Source organism: Pleurodeles waltl, chromosome 1_2, assembly GCF_031143425.1.
Source record: "Pleurodeles waltl isolate 20211129_DDA chromosome 1_2, aPleWal1.hap1.20221129, whole genome shotgun sequence".
Lineage (NCBI taxonomy): Eukaryota > Metazoa > Chordata > Amphibia > Caudata > Salamandridae > Pleurodeles > Pleurodeles waltl.
This window is the reverse complement of record NC_090437.1, coordinates 355764519-355780717: the sequence shown is the minus strand read 5'-3', so window position 1 is coordinate 355780717 and position 16199 is coordinate 355764519. Positions and strand designations below refer to the sequence as shown.

The window sequence follows — 16199 nt, the reverse complement described above, 5'->3', positions numbered from 1 at the left end:
ATATATATATACACATACATATATATATATACACATACATATATATATATACACATACATATATATATATACACATACATATATATATATACACATATATATATACACACATACATACATATACACACACAAAAGCAATCAAAAATTAGCACAGAAACGAAAAGCATTGGCAATACTTAGTGAAAATAGAACAGGGCCCCTAGGGAAGGACCAAACCATACACTAAGAAAGTGGAATGCGAGATGCAGTCCCCTACCCAAGGATGTGGAATCAGAAGGGAGCTGGAAGAACTAGGAATCCCAAGAGGTGAATACCTGAGTGACCCCCCAGCGACCAGGAGAGCAGAGCTAAGTACCTGGTCTTCCCAGGGACTAACAGCAGGACTTCAAAAAAGGACTGTGCAAGTACAGTACCTGACAAGAAGAAACCAAAGGTATATGCTGGTAGAAGAGGACCTGCAAAGGAAGGGGACAGAGTCCAATTCACAATGGATTGTCCAGTGGGGGCAGGAGCCTCTACCCACCCTTCTGTGGATGATAAATCAGGCCGACAAGGAAAGATGACTACCAGCTGTTGAGCCCAGAAGCTGAAGAGGAGTCCTTGGAGCATCGCAGATGCTGTCCCACGTCGGTTGTCGGGTTGCAGATGGTCAGTGGTGCAGGAGAACCACCAACACGCTTTGGAAAATGCAAAAGGAGAGTTGCAAGGCTGAAGAGGACCAGCAAGGCTCAGGGGACTCGAACCTTGGAGGGGAGTCTGAGGTGACCCTCTGCAGTAGGGAGAGCCAACAGAAGCAGTCGTAGCCCCCACAGGCAACCCACTGACAGCAGGCACAAAACGTCGCAGTGAGCACACCTGAAAAGGAGTCCCACATCTCTGGAGCAGCCAAGAAGAGGTTGTGCTTGGCAGGATGAAGTGCTGGAGGCCGGGGCTACAGGGAGCCTGAAGATCCCTTGGAGCAGGAACAAACAAGCCTTGGTAGCTGCAAGAGTCATGGTGCACAGGAGGTGTTGTCCTGTAATGAGAGGCAAGGGCTTACCATCTCCCAAGCAGGAATGCTGGCAGAAAGAACCAAGGGGACCACTCCAGACTACCACTTGTGATGCAGGATCCATGCAGTTCCAGAAGAGAGCAGATCCACGCAGCCGGACATCAATGCAGTTGGTGTCTGTAGATGCAGGAGAGAGACTCCTTCACTCCAATGGAGATTCCTTCTTTCTTCTTGGTGCAGGCTGAAGTCTTGCCGACCTCAGAGGATGCACACCTGAGGGAAATGTTGCAGTTCTTGGAAGGAGCCAGAAAAAACAATGTTGCAAAATCCAAGTCGTCGCTGGAGTTACAGCTTGTCGGTTCCTGAAAAGTCCAGTTGCAGTACCAGTTTCCCGGAAGGTGAAGTAAATGATGCAAAGGAATCCTGGTGGAATCTTTCACGACAAATCTGAGGTACAATACTTCTGACATTGCGTGTTCTCTGCAGAGGCGAACAGATCTAACCAAGTGTAGGAAGCTGGCTCTGCATATACTATTTCAAAGTAAGAAATAGTGTGCACAGAGTCCAAGGGGTCCCCTTAGAGGTAAGATAGTGGCAAAAAGAGATAATTCTAATGCTCTATTTTGTGGTAGTATGGTCGAGCAGTAGGCTTATCAGAGGGTAGTGTTGAGCATTGGTTGTACACACACAGGCAATAAATGAGGAACACACACTCAAAGACTTACTCCAGGCCAAAAGGTTTTTATATAGAAAAATATATTTTGTTAGTTTATTTTAAGAATCACAGGTTCAAGATTTACAAGTAATACTTCAAATGAAAGGTATTTCACTCAGGTATTCTAGGAACTTTGAGTAATCACAATAGCATGTACAGTTGTGACAAAAATGGCAATAAGCTATTTTAAAAGTGGACACAGTACAAAAATCAACAGTTCCTGGGGGTGGTAAGTAAAGGTTAAGTTCACAGGTAACTAAAACACTTACAAGTCTCAAAGTTGGGCCCCTGGTAGCCCACCGTTGGGGGTTCAAGGCAACCCCAAAGTTACCAGACCAGCAGCTCAGGGCCGGTCAGGTGCAGAGGTCAAAAAGGTGCCCAAAACACATAGGCTTCAATGGAGAACAGGGGTGCCCCGGTTCCAGTCTGCCAGCAGGTAAGTATCCGCGTCCTCGGGGGGCAGACCAGGGGGGTTTTGTAAGGCACCGGGGGACACACAAGCAGGCACAGAAAGTACACCCTCAGCGGCACAGGGGCGGCCGGGTGCAGAGTGCAAACAGGCGTCAGGTTTTGTATAGGAAGTAATGGGGAGACCCGGGGGCTCTTCAACGATGCAGACAGGCACGGGGGGCTCCTCGGGGTAGCCACCACCTGGGCTAGGCAGAGAGTCACCTGGGGGTCGCTCCTGCACTGGAGTTTGGTTCCTTCAGGTCCTGGGGGCTGCGGGTGCAGTGTTGGTTCCAGGCGTCGGGTCCCTTGTTACAGGCAGTCGCAGTCAGGTGGGAGCCTTTGGATTTCCTCTGCAGGCGTCGCTGTGGGGGCTCAGAGGGGTCGTCTCCGGCTACACACGGGCTTGCAGTCACCGGGGAGTCCTCCCTGAAGTGTTGGTTTTCCGCAGGTCGAGCCGGGGGTGTTGAGTGCAGAGTGGAAAGTCTCACGCTTCTGGCGGGAAACGTGAAGTCTTTAAAGTTGTTTCTTTGTTGCAAGAAAGTTGCAGATTGTTGAACAGGGAGTTTCTTGGTCCTTGGTTGCAGGGCAGTCCTCTGAGGCTTCAGAGGTCGCTGGTCCCTGCTGGATGCGTCGCTGTTGCAGTTTTCTTTGAAGTTGGGAGACAGGCCGGTAGGGCTGGGGCCAAAGCCACGTCTTCACTGCAGGGCTTCAGGTCAGCAGTCCTTCTTCTGGTTAAGGTTGCAGGAATCTCCTTTCCTAGGTTCTGTGGAGCCCCTAAATACTGATTTTAGGGGTGTGTTTAGGTCTGGGAGGGCCGTAGCCAATGGCTACTGTCCTTGAGGGTGCCTACATCTTCTTTGTGCCTCCTCCCTGTGGGGAGGGGGGCACATCCCTAATCCTTTTGGGGGAATCCTCCATCCACAAGAAGGAGGATTTCTAAAAGTGAGGGTAACCTCAGCTCAGGACACCTTAGGGGCTGTCCTGACTGGTGGGTGACTCCTCCTTGTTTTTCTAAATATCTCCTCCAGTCTTGCTGCCAAAAGTGGGGGCAGTGGCCGGAGGGGCGGGCATCTCCACTAGCTGGGATGCCCTGTGGCGCTGTAACAAAGGGGGTGAGCCTTTGAGGCTCACTGCCAGGTGTTACAGTTCCTGCAGGGGGAGGTGAGAAGCACCTCCACCCAGTACAGGCTTTGGTCCTGGCCACAGAGTGACAAAGGCACTCTCTCCATGTGGCCAGCAACATGTTTGGTGTGTGGCAGGCTGGCAGAAACTAGTCAGCCTACACTGGAAGTCGGTATGTTTTCAAGGGGCATCTCTAAGATGCCCTCTGGGTGTATTTTACAATAAATTGTACACTGGCATCAGTGTGCATTTATTGTGCTGAGAAGTTTGATACCAAACTTCCCAGTTTTCAGTGTAGCCATTATGGAACTGTGGAGTATGTGTTTGACAAACTCCCAGACCATATACTCTTATGGCTACCCTGCACTTACAATGTCTAAGGTTTGGCTTAGACACTGTAGGGGCATAGTGCTCATGCACATATGCCCTCACCTGTGGTATAGTGCACCGTGCCTTAGGGCTGTAATGCCTGCTAGAGGGGTGACTTACCTATGCCATAGGCAGTGTGAGGTTGGCATGGCACTCTGAGGGGAGTGCCATGTCGACTTAGTCATTTTCTCCTCACCAGCACACACAAGCTGTGAGGCAGTGTGCATGTGCTGAGTGAGGGGTCCCCAGGGTGGCATAAGACATGCTGCAGGCCTTAGAGACCTTCCCTGGCATCAGGACCCTTAGTACCAGGGGTACCAGTTACAAGGGACTTGCCTGTGTGCCAGGGTTGTGCCAATTGTGGAAACAAAGGTACAGTTTAGGGAAAGAACACTGGTGCTGGGGCCTGGTTAGCAGGGTCCCAGCACTCTTTCAAGTCATAACTTAGCATCAGCAAAAGCAAAAAGTCAGGGGGTAACCATGCCAAGGAGGCATTTCCTTACACCAAGGCTATCCCCACTGCTGGACGAGTACCTATGCCACCTCTGGCTGGAGATACCACTTGTGATCTGCTAGGCATCGACAGCTGAGTTTGTCAGCCCTGGCGTTCAGAGAACCTGCTAGGTGTTGAACCACCAGGGGTATTCCCTGCCGTTCCAGCCATGTCCAGAGACGCAGGGCCTCTTGACAAAGGGTCCACGACCCCACACTGTCCTACTTGTTGCAGTACCACACTGCGGTGGTGTTGTCAGTAAACACCTGCATTATCTTCCCTTCGACAACAGGAAGAAATGCCTTCAGTGCTAGTCGGATCGCCCAGATCTCCAATAAGTTGATATGGAGTCCGGGTTCCGCAGGACACCAGAGGCCTCGGATCTCCACCTCTCCCAAATGGCTGCCCCATCCCAGAATTGATGGGCATCTGTCACTACTGTGAGATCAGGCTGGGGAAGGGATAGGAGTCTGCCTCTGACCCAAACGCAGATCCTTTGCAGCTCCCTCCAAGAGCTGAACTGTGTCTGAGATTTCCCTGATGCTGTGTCCATTGGAACTTCAGTTCCAATTGCAGAGTCCTCATATGCCATTCGGCAAGTTATATTAACAGGCTGCAGGAGGCCATGACGCCCAACAGCCTCAGAGTCAGTCTCACCAAAATCCAGGATAGAGGCCGAAACATCGGAATCGTAACCTGAATATCCTGGACTCGATGCTCGGAGGATAGGCCTCCAGAACAGCTCTGATGAAAGGAAGCATCCGAGAGGGAGCCGTTGGGACTTTGGAACTTTTAAAGTGAACCCCAGCGAATGCAGGAGGTTCACCGTAGTCTGAAGGTGGGTGACGACAGCCTGGGGCGAAGGAGCCTTCAACAGCCAGTCGTTGAGGTAGAGGAAGACTGAAACCTTATTCTGTGCAGATAAGCTGCTACTACCGCCATCACTTTCATGAACACCCGAGAGGCACTGGTGAGACTGAAGGGGAGCATGGTAAAATGAAAGTGCTCGTGGCCCACCTTGAACCGCAGGTAACGCCTGTGAGCAAGCAGGATGGGTGTTAGACCTGGCATCCTTGGCATGGTGTCCCCCAACTTTTTGCCTCGGTTTCCCAGGTTGTTGATGTCTGCTGGACTCTTTTTTTGCTGTTTTTGTTACTCTGGGCACTTTACCACTGCTACCCAGTGCTAAAGTGCAAGTGCTCCTATGTAAAATATATGTGTAATTGGATTTCCATGATTGGCATATTTGATTTACTGGTAAGTCCCTAGTACAGTGCACTAGAGGTGCCCAGGGCCTGTAAATCGAATGCTACTAGTGGGCATTGCAGCACTGGTTATGCCACCCACATTACTAGCCCTGTAACATGGCTCAAACCTGCCACTGCAGTGCCTGTGTGTGCAGGTGTTAACTGCCAATGCGACTTGACAAGTGTACCCACTTGCCAGGCCTAAACCTTTCCTTTTCTTACATGTAAGACACCCCTAAGGTAGGCCCTAGGTAGCCCATGGGCAGGGTGCAGTGTATGTTAAAGGTGGGATACGTACTTTTGCGTTTTATATGTCCTGACAGTGAAATACTGCCAGATTTGTTTTTCACTGTTGCAAGGCCAATCTCTCATACAGGTTAAAATGGGGGCTACCTTTAAAAATGATTAAAGCGTAGATTCCCTCTGGGAGCAGATGGATATTTGGAGTTTGGGGTCTCTGAACTCACAATTTAAAAATACATCTTTTAGTAAAGTTGGTTTTGAGATTATGTGCTTGAAAATGCCACTTTTAGAAAGTAGGCATTTTCTTACCTAAACCATTCTGCGACTCCCTGTTTGTGGATTCCCTGCCTGGGTTAGTTTGGCAGTTGGGCTATTTGCACCTTTCTTTAGACACTGACACAAAGGGAGCTGGGGTGTAGCCTGCACATACTGATGAGCCATCTGTGCTAGGAGGGAGAGCAGGAGTGGTCACTTACACCTGAAAGGGCTGTGCCTGCCCTCACACAATGCAGTCTCCAACCTCCTGGTGTGTGTCTGGGGCTTGGCCTGGGCAAGACAGGATCTCACAAAAAAGAGAGACTTTCCTTTGAAGTAGGCCTACTTCAAAGGCCAAAATGGGTATAAAAAGAGCACCCAAACCCCTGAAAGATTAGATCACTTCTGAAAATCAAGAGGAACCTCTGCCAAGGAGAAGAGCTGAGGAGAAGTGCTGCCCTGCCTGTGACAGTGCTTTGTGAAGCTTTCCTGCAGTTGCTGCTTCTGCCTGTGAAGGGGGACTAAGACCGGACTTTGTTGTGCATTCCTGCTTGTGAAGAAACCTCCAAGGGCTTGACCTGAGCTTGCCTCCTGTTGCTAATGTGTCAGGACCAAAGACTTCCCCTGCCAGCACCTGGACTCTCTGCTCAGACTCCTGGCCTGCCAATTGGTGCCCTATCCAGCTCCTGGGCCCTTGAACCTTGAAAGGTGAAGCTGGCAGCCAAAGATTGAAAATCACGCACAGACCATCGTGCAGGGACATTTTTGACACACCTTCTGAGACGTGGTTGAGAAACGACACGCCGCCGGCTTCGCGGCTGAAATCTACGCTCCACTTGCATCACGGCTGGAAGATCGACGCTACGCAGCTGTTGAAATGACTCGCAACCCCCGCTGACGGAGGCTGTTTACGTCGCAACCCCACATAGCGTGGTTTTCCGATACCCCGAGACTGGATTTTCAACGGAAACGTCGCTGGGCGCGGAAAACCAACGCAAAACCTGTCTGTACCCATGGTGCCTGTCCGGATAGACGCATCCCTCTCCTGTAGAGAGGAAAAACGACGCATTCCAACCTGACCGGGGGAGGAAAGACACACGGTCTCACTTGCGAGTGAGAAATTGAAACATTGCTGGCCTTTTCCAATGCACACTCACCCGTGCAGTGTTATTTTGCTGCAACCCAGGTACTTTTTCACACTAACAGAGTTAGCACTGTTTTCTAAGGATTTAAGACTCTTTTTGCTTTTTAATTCATAACTTGACGTGTGTATGGTGGATTTTTGTAGTTTTGGTCTTGTTTTGTTTAGATAAATATTACCTATTTTTCTGAACCTGTGTATTGCCATTTTGAAGAGTTTTCACTGAGTTACTGTGTGTGTTGGTACAAACACTTTACACCTGCCGGCTTGTTACAAGCTACCAGGGGGATGAGCGGGGATTAAATGAGGGTGATTCTCCTTTACCCTGACTAGAGTGAGGGTCCTTGCTTGGACAGGGGGTAACCTGACTGCCAACCAAAGACCCCATTTCTAATACACCTTGAACGGCAGATAACGCCTGGGGGCAAGCAGGATGGGCATATGGAAATATGCATCCTTCAAATCCAGCGCTACCCTCCAGTCTCCTTGGTCTAGGGCAGACAAGACCTGAGCTAGAGTCAGAATTTTGAACTTCTCCTTTTTGATGAACAGGCTGACATTCTGCAAATCCAGAATAGGGTAAAGACTCTTGTTATTTTTGGGTATCAAAACGTAGCCGGCATAACAACCACTGCTTACTTCTTACATCTGAACCCTTTCTATGGCTCCCTTGGCCAAGAGAGTCATAACTTCTTCACAGATCAAAAATAACTGATTCTCGATCAGCCGTTCTTTTGACAGAGGAATTGGGGGTGGAAAGACTGGAAGGGGAGGAAATAGCCTTTCTGTATGATCTGCAAGACCCAATTGTCGATGTTATGGACCGCCAGTGAGGGAGGTTAAATCGAATCCTTCCTCTAGTTAGATGTACACGGTCTTGCAGAATCCTACTAGGAGGGCTTGGATGCTGTGGAGGTGAGGGGCTGGGTGGTGGATGACTTCTGGTCAGGCCTTCTGGGTCTGAAGGCACCACAACCGCATCCCCAACAAGATGTTGGTCTGGCAGAGGACGGTGGCTGTTCTGTGGGTGGCGTGGTACCCCGCCCGTTCCAAAGGCTCGAAAGTGCGACTGAATGTTGGCGAGGGGTCACCGAGACGTCCAAGGACTTGGCCATAGCCCATTAGTCCTTAACGCTCCAGCACAGAATCTACCTTTTCACCAAAAAGTCAGATCCCTTCGAAGGGCATGTCCATAAGGTTTACCTGGACATCCCCCGAAAAGCCAGAGGTACATTGCAAGGTGTGGCATCAAAGGGCCACTGTTGAGGAACAGTGAGTCCGTCATGTCCAAATCACACCTGATGATAAACTTGGCAGCATCTCTCCCATCTTTGACTGCCTGTGAGATAGTGGCCCGTACGTCCTCCGGGACCTGAGGCAGAACCTGCGCCACCCTATCCCATAAAGTATGGGGAAACACATGAGGTGTTTACTGACCTCAATGCCAGGTATGGAGGAGGAAAACATTTTCCCTAACTGGTCCGGCCTCTTTGATTTCCTATCGGGAGGAGCGGGAGGGCCTCATTAAAGGTTAACATCTACCTTGACATAGAAACCCCCAGCTAAGGCACCTCCATGAGGAGGTTAGTCTTGACCGGCACAGTAGGCAGATCTAGGTCCAAGACCTCTGCTGCCCTACACACCACCATTGCGTATGATGACCCTTTCTCACTAGGCACAGTAGGAGTTAAGAGCATGCTAGTATCTGGAGAGTTGTCTAGTCCACTGGCCTCTCCTAGCTCCTCAGACCAGTCAATAGGCTCAACTGGGTCTCCCATTCCTCACCAGAGCCTGGCTGATCAAAGAAATGCGCAGGTAATGACCTGGCACCTGTGGGCACAGTCAGTGTCAGAATCGACCTTATGCGACGCCGGTCCGGCTCACTTGTAGTTAGACTGGTGCTCACACCACCAGTGGGTACCGGTGGAGGAGGCCAACTGTGTAGGCTTAGCGGTCGTTCCGGATCCAATATCAGATCCAAGAGACCCCATCAGCGCCAAAGTTGCCAGCGTGGAACCAAATGGGGCCTCTGCTGACCCCACAGGGCCCGAAGGCACACCAGCAGGGACGACCTGCGCAAATACGAGACACATGGCCTCTTAAAACTTTTAGTTGAGCGGGGGTCGCGCCGGCTCCTGGAAAGGGAGGGGGAGACTCTGAGTCGGCCCTGGCAACGGTTCAGCAGAACCGTGCCTGGAATGTTGACATTCTCATCTCACCTCATTGGCCAACGGGTAAGGTGAAATCCGCTTGGACTTCTTCTTGTGGCGGTTTCCAGAGTGCCCAGAAGAACTTGAGTGGGATGAAGAGGATTTGGGGCTCTTGGAGCGGTACCACGACCTCTTCCTTGACCGGGACCTTTGAAGAGTCACGCCCGCCGACATCGACTGCCAGACCACCTTTAGCTTCAGGGACTGCTCCCTCAAAGCTTTTGGAACCATGGCCCGGCAGTCGGAACATGACTAAGTCGTGGTCTTGGTCTAAGCACCAGGGACATACCTGGTGGGGGTCAGTAGCAGACATGGCACGGTGGCAGGCGCCACACGGTTTGAACCCCGTCTTCCTCTATGTCATTCCTGCAGAGACACAAAAAGTCTTGACAAAAGGGAAGAAAAAGACCTGCCAAAAAAGACAGGGTACCTCAATTTCAGATCTGCGCTTTAACCAGTGCAAAACGAAAAGAACTGATGTACACGCGCCTCGTTGGTGCCTTTATAGGCGACTGACGTCACAGACGGCGCCAACAATGCCACATGGATCATAATGACACCCAAGGGTATTCCTCTGCAAAAGTTCCGTATTCCAAGCCAATGCCAATAAATTCTTACGGTTAGGAATCTGCAGCTAGAAGTCTCTATCAGGTACCTAAAATAGTAACTCTAAAGATATATAAAAGCACTATACCTTATTTGTTCACAGGAAGATGACTACATTAAGTTATAGTTACATTAAATACACTCATTTATGTGATGGCATATATTCATAGTGCACAACTCTAAGATAAAGCTTGGGAACTAAAGCTAGAGGTCCTTTGCCTACTGTAGGTGAACTAATTCCAGTAATGGTGGTCGCAGGTTAATAAAAGCATAGTCATTATAGGACAGGAGGCAGCAAATATTTAACACAATGACAGTATACGCAGTAAGCATAAACTGTTGTGCATAAAAAAAAAGAACAAAAGTAGACCTGCTGTACTGTTTGGTTATTCTTATTGTATCATAAGGCAAACCAGGCGTTAGTGCTGTATACTCACTGTTTCCTTAGAAGGGAAGTGTATTGTTTGTGGTGCCTGTTTATTAAGAAATTTATTGAACAGTCGAATGTTGGCAAAAGTTCCTCTTGCCATGACGGCATCGTTTCCTCTCCGGGATCCATAGGAGTTAAACTCTCTGGGAGTTAAACTAAAAATAAATAAAAAATGTGCAAAATAAATGGTTGGTAAATAAAGTTCGGCATTGTTGAGTAATTGACAGATGAATTAAGAATTTGACGCATAGCTCTCGCTTTAGGAAACATTATTTGAAAGTATTCAATTTAATTTTATTGGCATATCTAAATATAAAATCTCATTGTCATACACAAAAATGTTGAGTATTGCAAAAGATATATATATATATATATATACTTAAAAACTCATTAAAACCATCTAATAATCCCTATAATTCATGGTGAAAACATCTCTACATTAAAAGAGAAAAAACTCGCTCAATTGTTTTTAAAAACTATCCTAAAAACCATCCAGTTGTTCCTATGATTCATAATACAAACATCTCAAAGATCCTGCAAACAATCAAACCCATATTTATACAAAGTATTGACAAATGCTTGGCAACAAGTGTTGGAAGGAAAAGTTGCTTAACTGTTTTCCAAAATGTTCCTTTAGTGGAACTGTCATTAATAGTTTATCCCCAGTGGTTGGCTACACTCAAAGGGATGGTGGCCTGCAAGGAAGAGGTGTGTTGCAAATAGGGAAGTTTTTTTTTATTTTATTTTTTATTTTTTAGCTGGTGCATCTTTTGAATAAATAAATAAAAAAAGCTGTTTGAGAAAATGTCAGTGGGAGTAAGCAGGATCCCTGGACAAACGCTTTTTATTTATTTGTTAAAAAGAAGCTCCAGCTAAAATAAATAAATAAATAAGTTCCCTATTTGCAGCACTGCTCTTCCACCATCCCTTTGAGTGTAGCCAACCACTGGGGATCCCAAATAGTGACATGTCTATTCATTAAGTGGGGTGTTTTGCAACAGATTTTGTCAGTACATAGGTCACATCACAAAATCGGAGAGGTCGCAAAATGACACTGCGAGATTTCCAACAGGTGGATGGGGTCAGTGAGACTGTTGATTCCCACCCCACTCTGTGACGAAGTGTCACTGATTGACACTCCCCCTGGGAGCTTCAGGGCTTAAACCTGAAGTGCCCAGGTCGAAGTCAATGGGTGACGCTTTCCTCGTCACTCAGGGGAGGGCCTCGAGGCACCTTTGCTGAGCCGAGGAGGTCACGCCAATAGGAGCTGTGACCTCCTTAGTCCAGCAAAGGTCAGCTCGGGCACCCAGGAGTCTGAGCAAACTGCGCATGTCTCACTCCTGGCTGTCTGAGCTGAAAATGAAGAGTGTCTGTCAGGCTGACCTTTGTTCGGCCTGACAGACACTCTTCATGAGGGGCAAAAGGTGGGGGGTGTGGCCCCTCCGCCCTGAAGGACGGCCGCACCTGCATAAAACAGTAGTTGAACCCAATGTCACTTGTCCCAAATTACAAGGGTATTAGGCCACATCAACAATTATTTTATGTACTGGGTAATGGAGCGGAAGCTCAGTGTGTTTATGTCTTATTAATTGGGATGAATAATTTCTTTACAAAAGAAGACAACTTAAAAAGGTAGAAAAAACTTTCTGACATCTAATGAATGTGCAACCCTCTTTTTGGGGGAGGCGGATACTAGAGGAATATTCCTACTTAGAGGAAATAGTTTGGCTGGGATGAAAATCTGAAACAGCGTCACAGAGATAAATTGGAACGGACCTCAACATCGCTAACAGTGGAAAAATGTAGCATATTCCTTAATGGGTAGAGCAAGAATTTCACCACCTATTTCCGCAGAAATGGCTGCTAAATGTACCTTTACTGAAGAAAACCTCAGCCCATTTTTAGCAAAAGGAAGAGGATATTCAAGTATTCCTTTCTCCAGACACCTGGTTGGATTGATATTTCTCTGGACACACCAGATGCAGAAATTAAAAACTAACTTTTGGCTGGACGAACAGCTTTGTTTCTTTATAAAATTGCAGGCAATCCTGCAGAAAAGAACAACTTACTTACCTTCGGTAACGAGGTATCTGGTAGAGACTATCTAGCTGCAGATTCCTTACCTTACAATTCTCTGGCGTCAGCTTCGAATCCGGATTTTTTTCTGCTGAGCAGTACCCTGCGCGTGCCGTCGTTCGGATCCGCGTGCGTCGTCAGCGTCATTGGAGCAGTCTATGATGTCACGGTTGTCTATAAAGACGCAGTCTCGGCGCGCGTACGTCAGTTCCTTTCCTACAACTTTCCACGCCAGAAGCGCAGAGTCATGGAAGAACCAACAGTAATGGATTTTACATCTTTATTTGACTGTTTGAAATAGAAATTCTTACATGCCTTTAAGAAAGGCAAAAATGGCAAAATTATATATATATTTGTATAAAAATATCCGCAGAGCGGGGAGGCTTGGGTGGGTGTAAGGAATCTGCAGCTAGATAGAGTCTCTACCAGATACCTCGTTACCGAAGGTAAGCAACTTATTCATCTGATAGAGACTTCTAGCTGCAGCTCCCTTACCTTAGAATAGATACCCAAGCTATAACCCATGGCGGTGGGTCTGAAGGAGATTTTTATACCAGGAAGTCCTGCAAGACAGACGGGCAAAATGCCCCTCTCTTCTCACCTGGCTATCCAGGCAGTAGTGTTTTGCAAAAGTGTGCAAAGAAGCCCACATTGCAGCCTGACAGATGTCCACCACAGGTACACCCCGTGCTAACACAGTGGTAGCAGCTTTCCCCCTAGTAGAATGAGCTCTCAAGCCCTCAGGAGGCTGCTTCTTTGCCAAAGCATAGCAGATCTTTATACAGAGAACGACCCAGTGCGAAATGGATCGTTTCTGTACTGCCCGACCCTTCTTTGCACCAACGTACCCCACAAAGAGTTGGTCGTCCACTCGGAACTCTTTAGTGCGGTCAAGATAGAACGATAACGCTCTTTTTGGGTCCAGCCAATGGAGACGCTCCTCTTCCTTAGAGGGATGCAGTGGTGCAAAGAAGGTGGGCAGGGTGATACTTTGACCCAGATGGAAAGGGGTCACCACCTTGGGGAGGAAAGAGGCACGAGTTCTGAGAACCACTTTTTCAGGAAAGACTGAGATACGGCGGTTTTGATGACAAAGCCTGTAGCTCACTCACTCTTCTGGCAGATGTAATTGCCACCAAAAAGGCTGTCTTAATAGTGAGCAGCCGAAGAGGACAGTTATGTAAGGGCTCGAAGGGAGCACACATAAGGAAGGTAAGAACCAGATTAAGGTCCCACTGGGGCATAACGAAAGGCACAGGAGGGAACAAATGCACAAGCCCTTTCAAAAATCTCTGTACTATAGGTGATTTAAACAAAGGTGGTTGATCGGGCAGGCTGATAAGGCTGCAAGATAGCCCTTGAGTCCCTAAGGAGGAACCCTGTTGGGCGAGAGACAATACAAACAAAAGGAAATTAGACAGAGAAGAAGAAAGGGGATCAATAGACCTCTCTGTACAATATGAAACACAATGTTTCCAACGGCAGGTGTAGATCGACTTAGTAGAGGGACGCCTGGCTGCCAGAATGACATCACAGACCTCGGGAGGGAGGTCATAAACCATCAACTGTCGCCGCTGAATCTCCACGCATGAAGGCGCAGAGCTGACAGGTTTGGGTGGAGAACCTTGATGCTGCAACAGAAGATCCTCCTGAAGAGGCAGCCTGATTGGAGGACCGATGCTCATTTCGAAAAGCTCTGGATACAAAACTCTCCGTGCCCAATCCGGAGCCACTAGGATTACTTGGGCCCAGTCGTTCTTGAGAACTTTGGGCAGAAGTGGTATAGGCATAAAAGGCGTACAGGAGGCATGAAATCCACTCGTGACTAAAAGCGTTGCCTAGCGATAGCCCCCTTGGAAACTCCAACGCGCAAAACTGCTGACATTGCGCGTTCTCTACGGAGGCGAACAGATTTAACCAAGTCTCTTCCCACTGCTGAAAGAGTCCTTGAGCCACCTCCGGATGGCGACACCATTTGTGATCCTCTAAGTATTTTCGGCTGAGCTTGTCCGCCCTGGCGTTCAGAGAACCTGCCAGGTGTTGAACCACCAGGGTCATGCCCTGCTGTTTCAGCCATATCCAGAGACGTAAAGCCTCTTGAGAAAGGGTCCACGACCCAACACTGCCCTGCTTGTTGCAGTACCACATTGCGGTAGTGTTGTCCGTGAACACCTGCACCACCTTCCCTTTCACAACAGAAAGAAATGCTTTTAATGTTAGTCGGATCGCCCGAAGCTCCAGCAAGTTGATGTGGAGCCCATATTCTGACGGAGACCAGTGACCTCTGAACTCCACCTCTCCCAGATGGCCACCCCATCCCAGAAGTGACGCATCTGTCAATACTGTGAGATCTGGTTGGGAAAGGGAGAGGAGTCTGACTTTGACCCAATCACAGTTCACTAACCACCACTGCAGATCCTTTGCAGTCCCCTCCGAGATCTGAACCACGTCGGTAAGATTTCCCTGATGCTGTGCCCATTGGAACTTCAGGTCCCATCGCAGAGCCCTCATGCGCCATCTGGCATGCTTGACCAATAGGATGCAGGAAGCCATGAGTCCCAACAGCCTCAGAGTCTGTCTCACCGAAATCTAGGATAGAGGCCGAAACATCGGTATCATAACCTGAATATCCTGGACCCGCTGTTCAGGAGGATAAGCCTGATACTGCACTGTGTCCAGAACAGCTCCAATGAAAGTGAGCTTCTGAGAGGGAGTCAGGTGTGACTTCGGCACATTTATAGTGAACCCCAGCAAATGCAGGAGGTCCGCCGTCGTCTGGAGATGGGTGACGAGAGGCTGGGGCGTAGAAGCCTTCAGCAGCCAATCGTCTAGGTAGGGGAAGTCTGAAATCCCTGACCTGCGCAGATGAGCTACCACCACCGCCATCACCTTTGTGAACACCCGAGGGGCACTGGTGAGACCGAAAGGAAGCACGGTAAACTGAAAGTGCTCGTGACCCACCTTGAACCACAGTTAATGCCTGTGGGCTAGCAGGATAGGAATGTGGAAAAACGCATCCTGCAAATCCAGCGCTACCATCCAGTCTCCTTGGTCTAGGGCAGACAAAATCTGAGCAAGAGTGAGCATCTTGAATTTCTCCTTCTTGAGGAAGAGATTGACGTCCCTTAAATCCAAGATAGGGCGAAGGCCTTTGTTCTTTTTGTGAATCAGAAAGTAGCGGGAATAACAACCACTGCCTACTTCTGATATCGGGACTCTTTCTATGGCTCCCTTGGCCAAGAGAGACGTAACTTCTTCGTGGAGCAAAACCAGATGGTCCTCCATCAGCCATTCCTTTGTCGGAGGGATAGAAGGAGGGAAAGACTGGAAGAGAGTAGCCCTTTCGTAAGATCTGCAGGACCCACTTGTCCGTTGTGATGGAAAGCCAGTGAGGGAGATGAAAATGAATCCTCCCTCCAACTAGACGGACGTGATCCTGCAGAACCACACTAGGAGGGCTTGGGCGCAGTGGAAGGGGGCTGTGTGGAGGCCGACCTCTGGGTCTGATGGTACCACGACCACGTCCTCTTCCGGGATGTTGTGAAGCCTGAGGACGGTGGCTAAACTGTGGCTGGCGTGGTACCACGCCCCTTCCGAAGCCTCTAAAGGGGCGAAAGACAGGCTGCTGTCGTGCTGGCGCTGAAAGGCCCAAGTATCTGGCCGTAGCTCGAGAATCCTTGAACCTCTCAAGCGCAGAGTCTGCCTTTTCGCCAAAAAGGCGAGAGCCATCAAAGGGCATGTCCATCAAGCTGGACTGGACATCCCCTGAGAAACCAGTTGAACATAGCCAAGCGTCACGACATAGGGCCACTGACAATGAAATCGCTCTGCCCAGCGAGTCGGTCGTGTCC

General features: G+C 48.8%; 1 protein-coding gene across 3 annotated transcripts in view; it reads right to left on the bottom strand.

Annotated features, from left to right (window-relative positions):
* ACO1 (aconitase 1) overlaps positions 1 to 16199 on the bottom strand; it is a 616249-nt gene that overhangs the window by 112553 nt on the left and 487497 nt on the right. For all 3 annotated transcript variants that reach the window (XM_069239660.1, XM_069239672.1, XM_069239665.1), the window contains one exon: positions 10280 to 10427. In XM_069239660.1, the coding sequence (XP_069095761.1) occupies positions 10280 to 10427 (148 nt within the window). The remainder of the gene's footprint in view (positions 1 to 10279; positions 10428 to 16199) is intronic.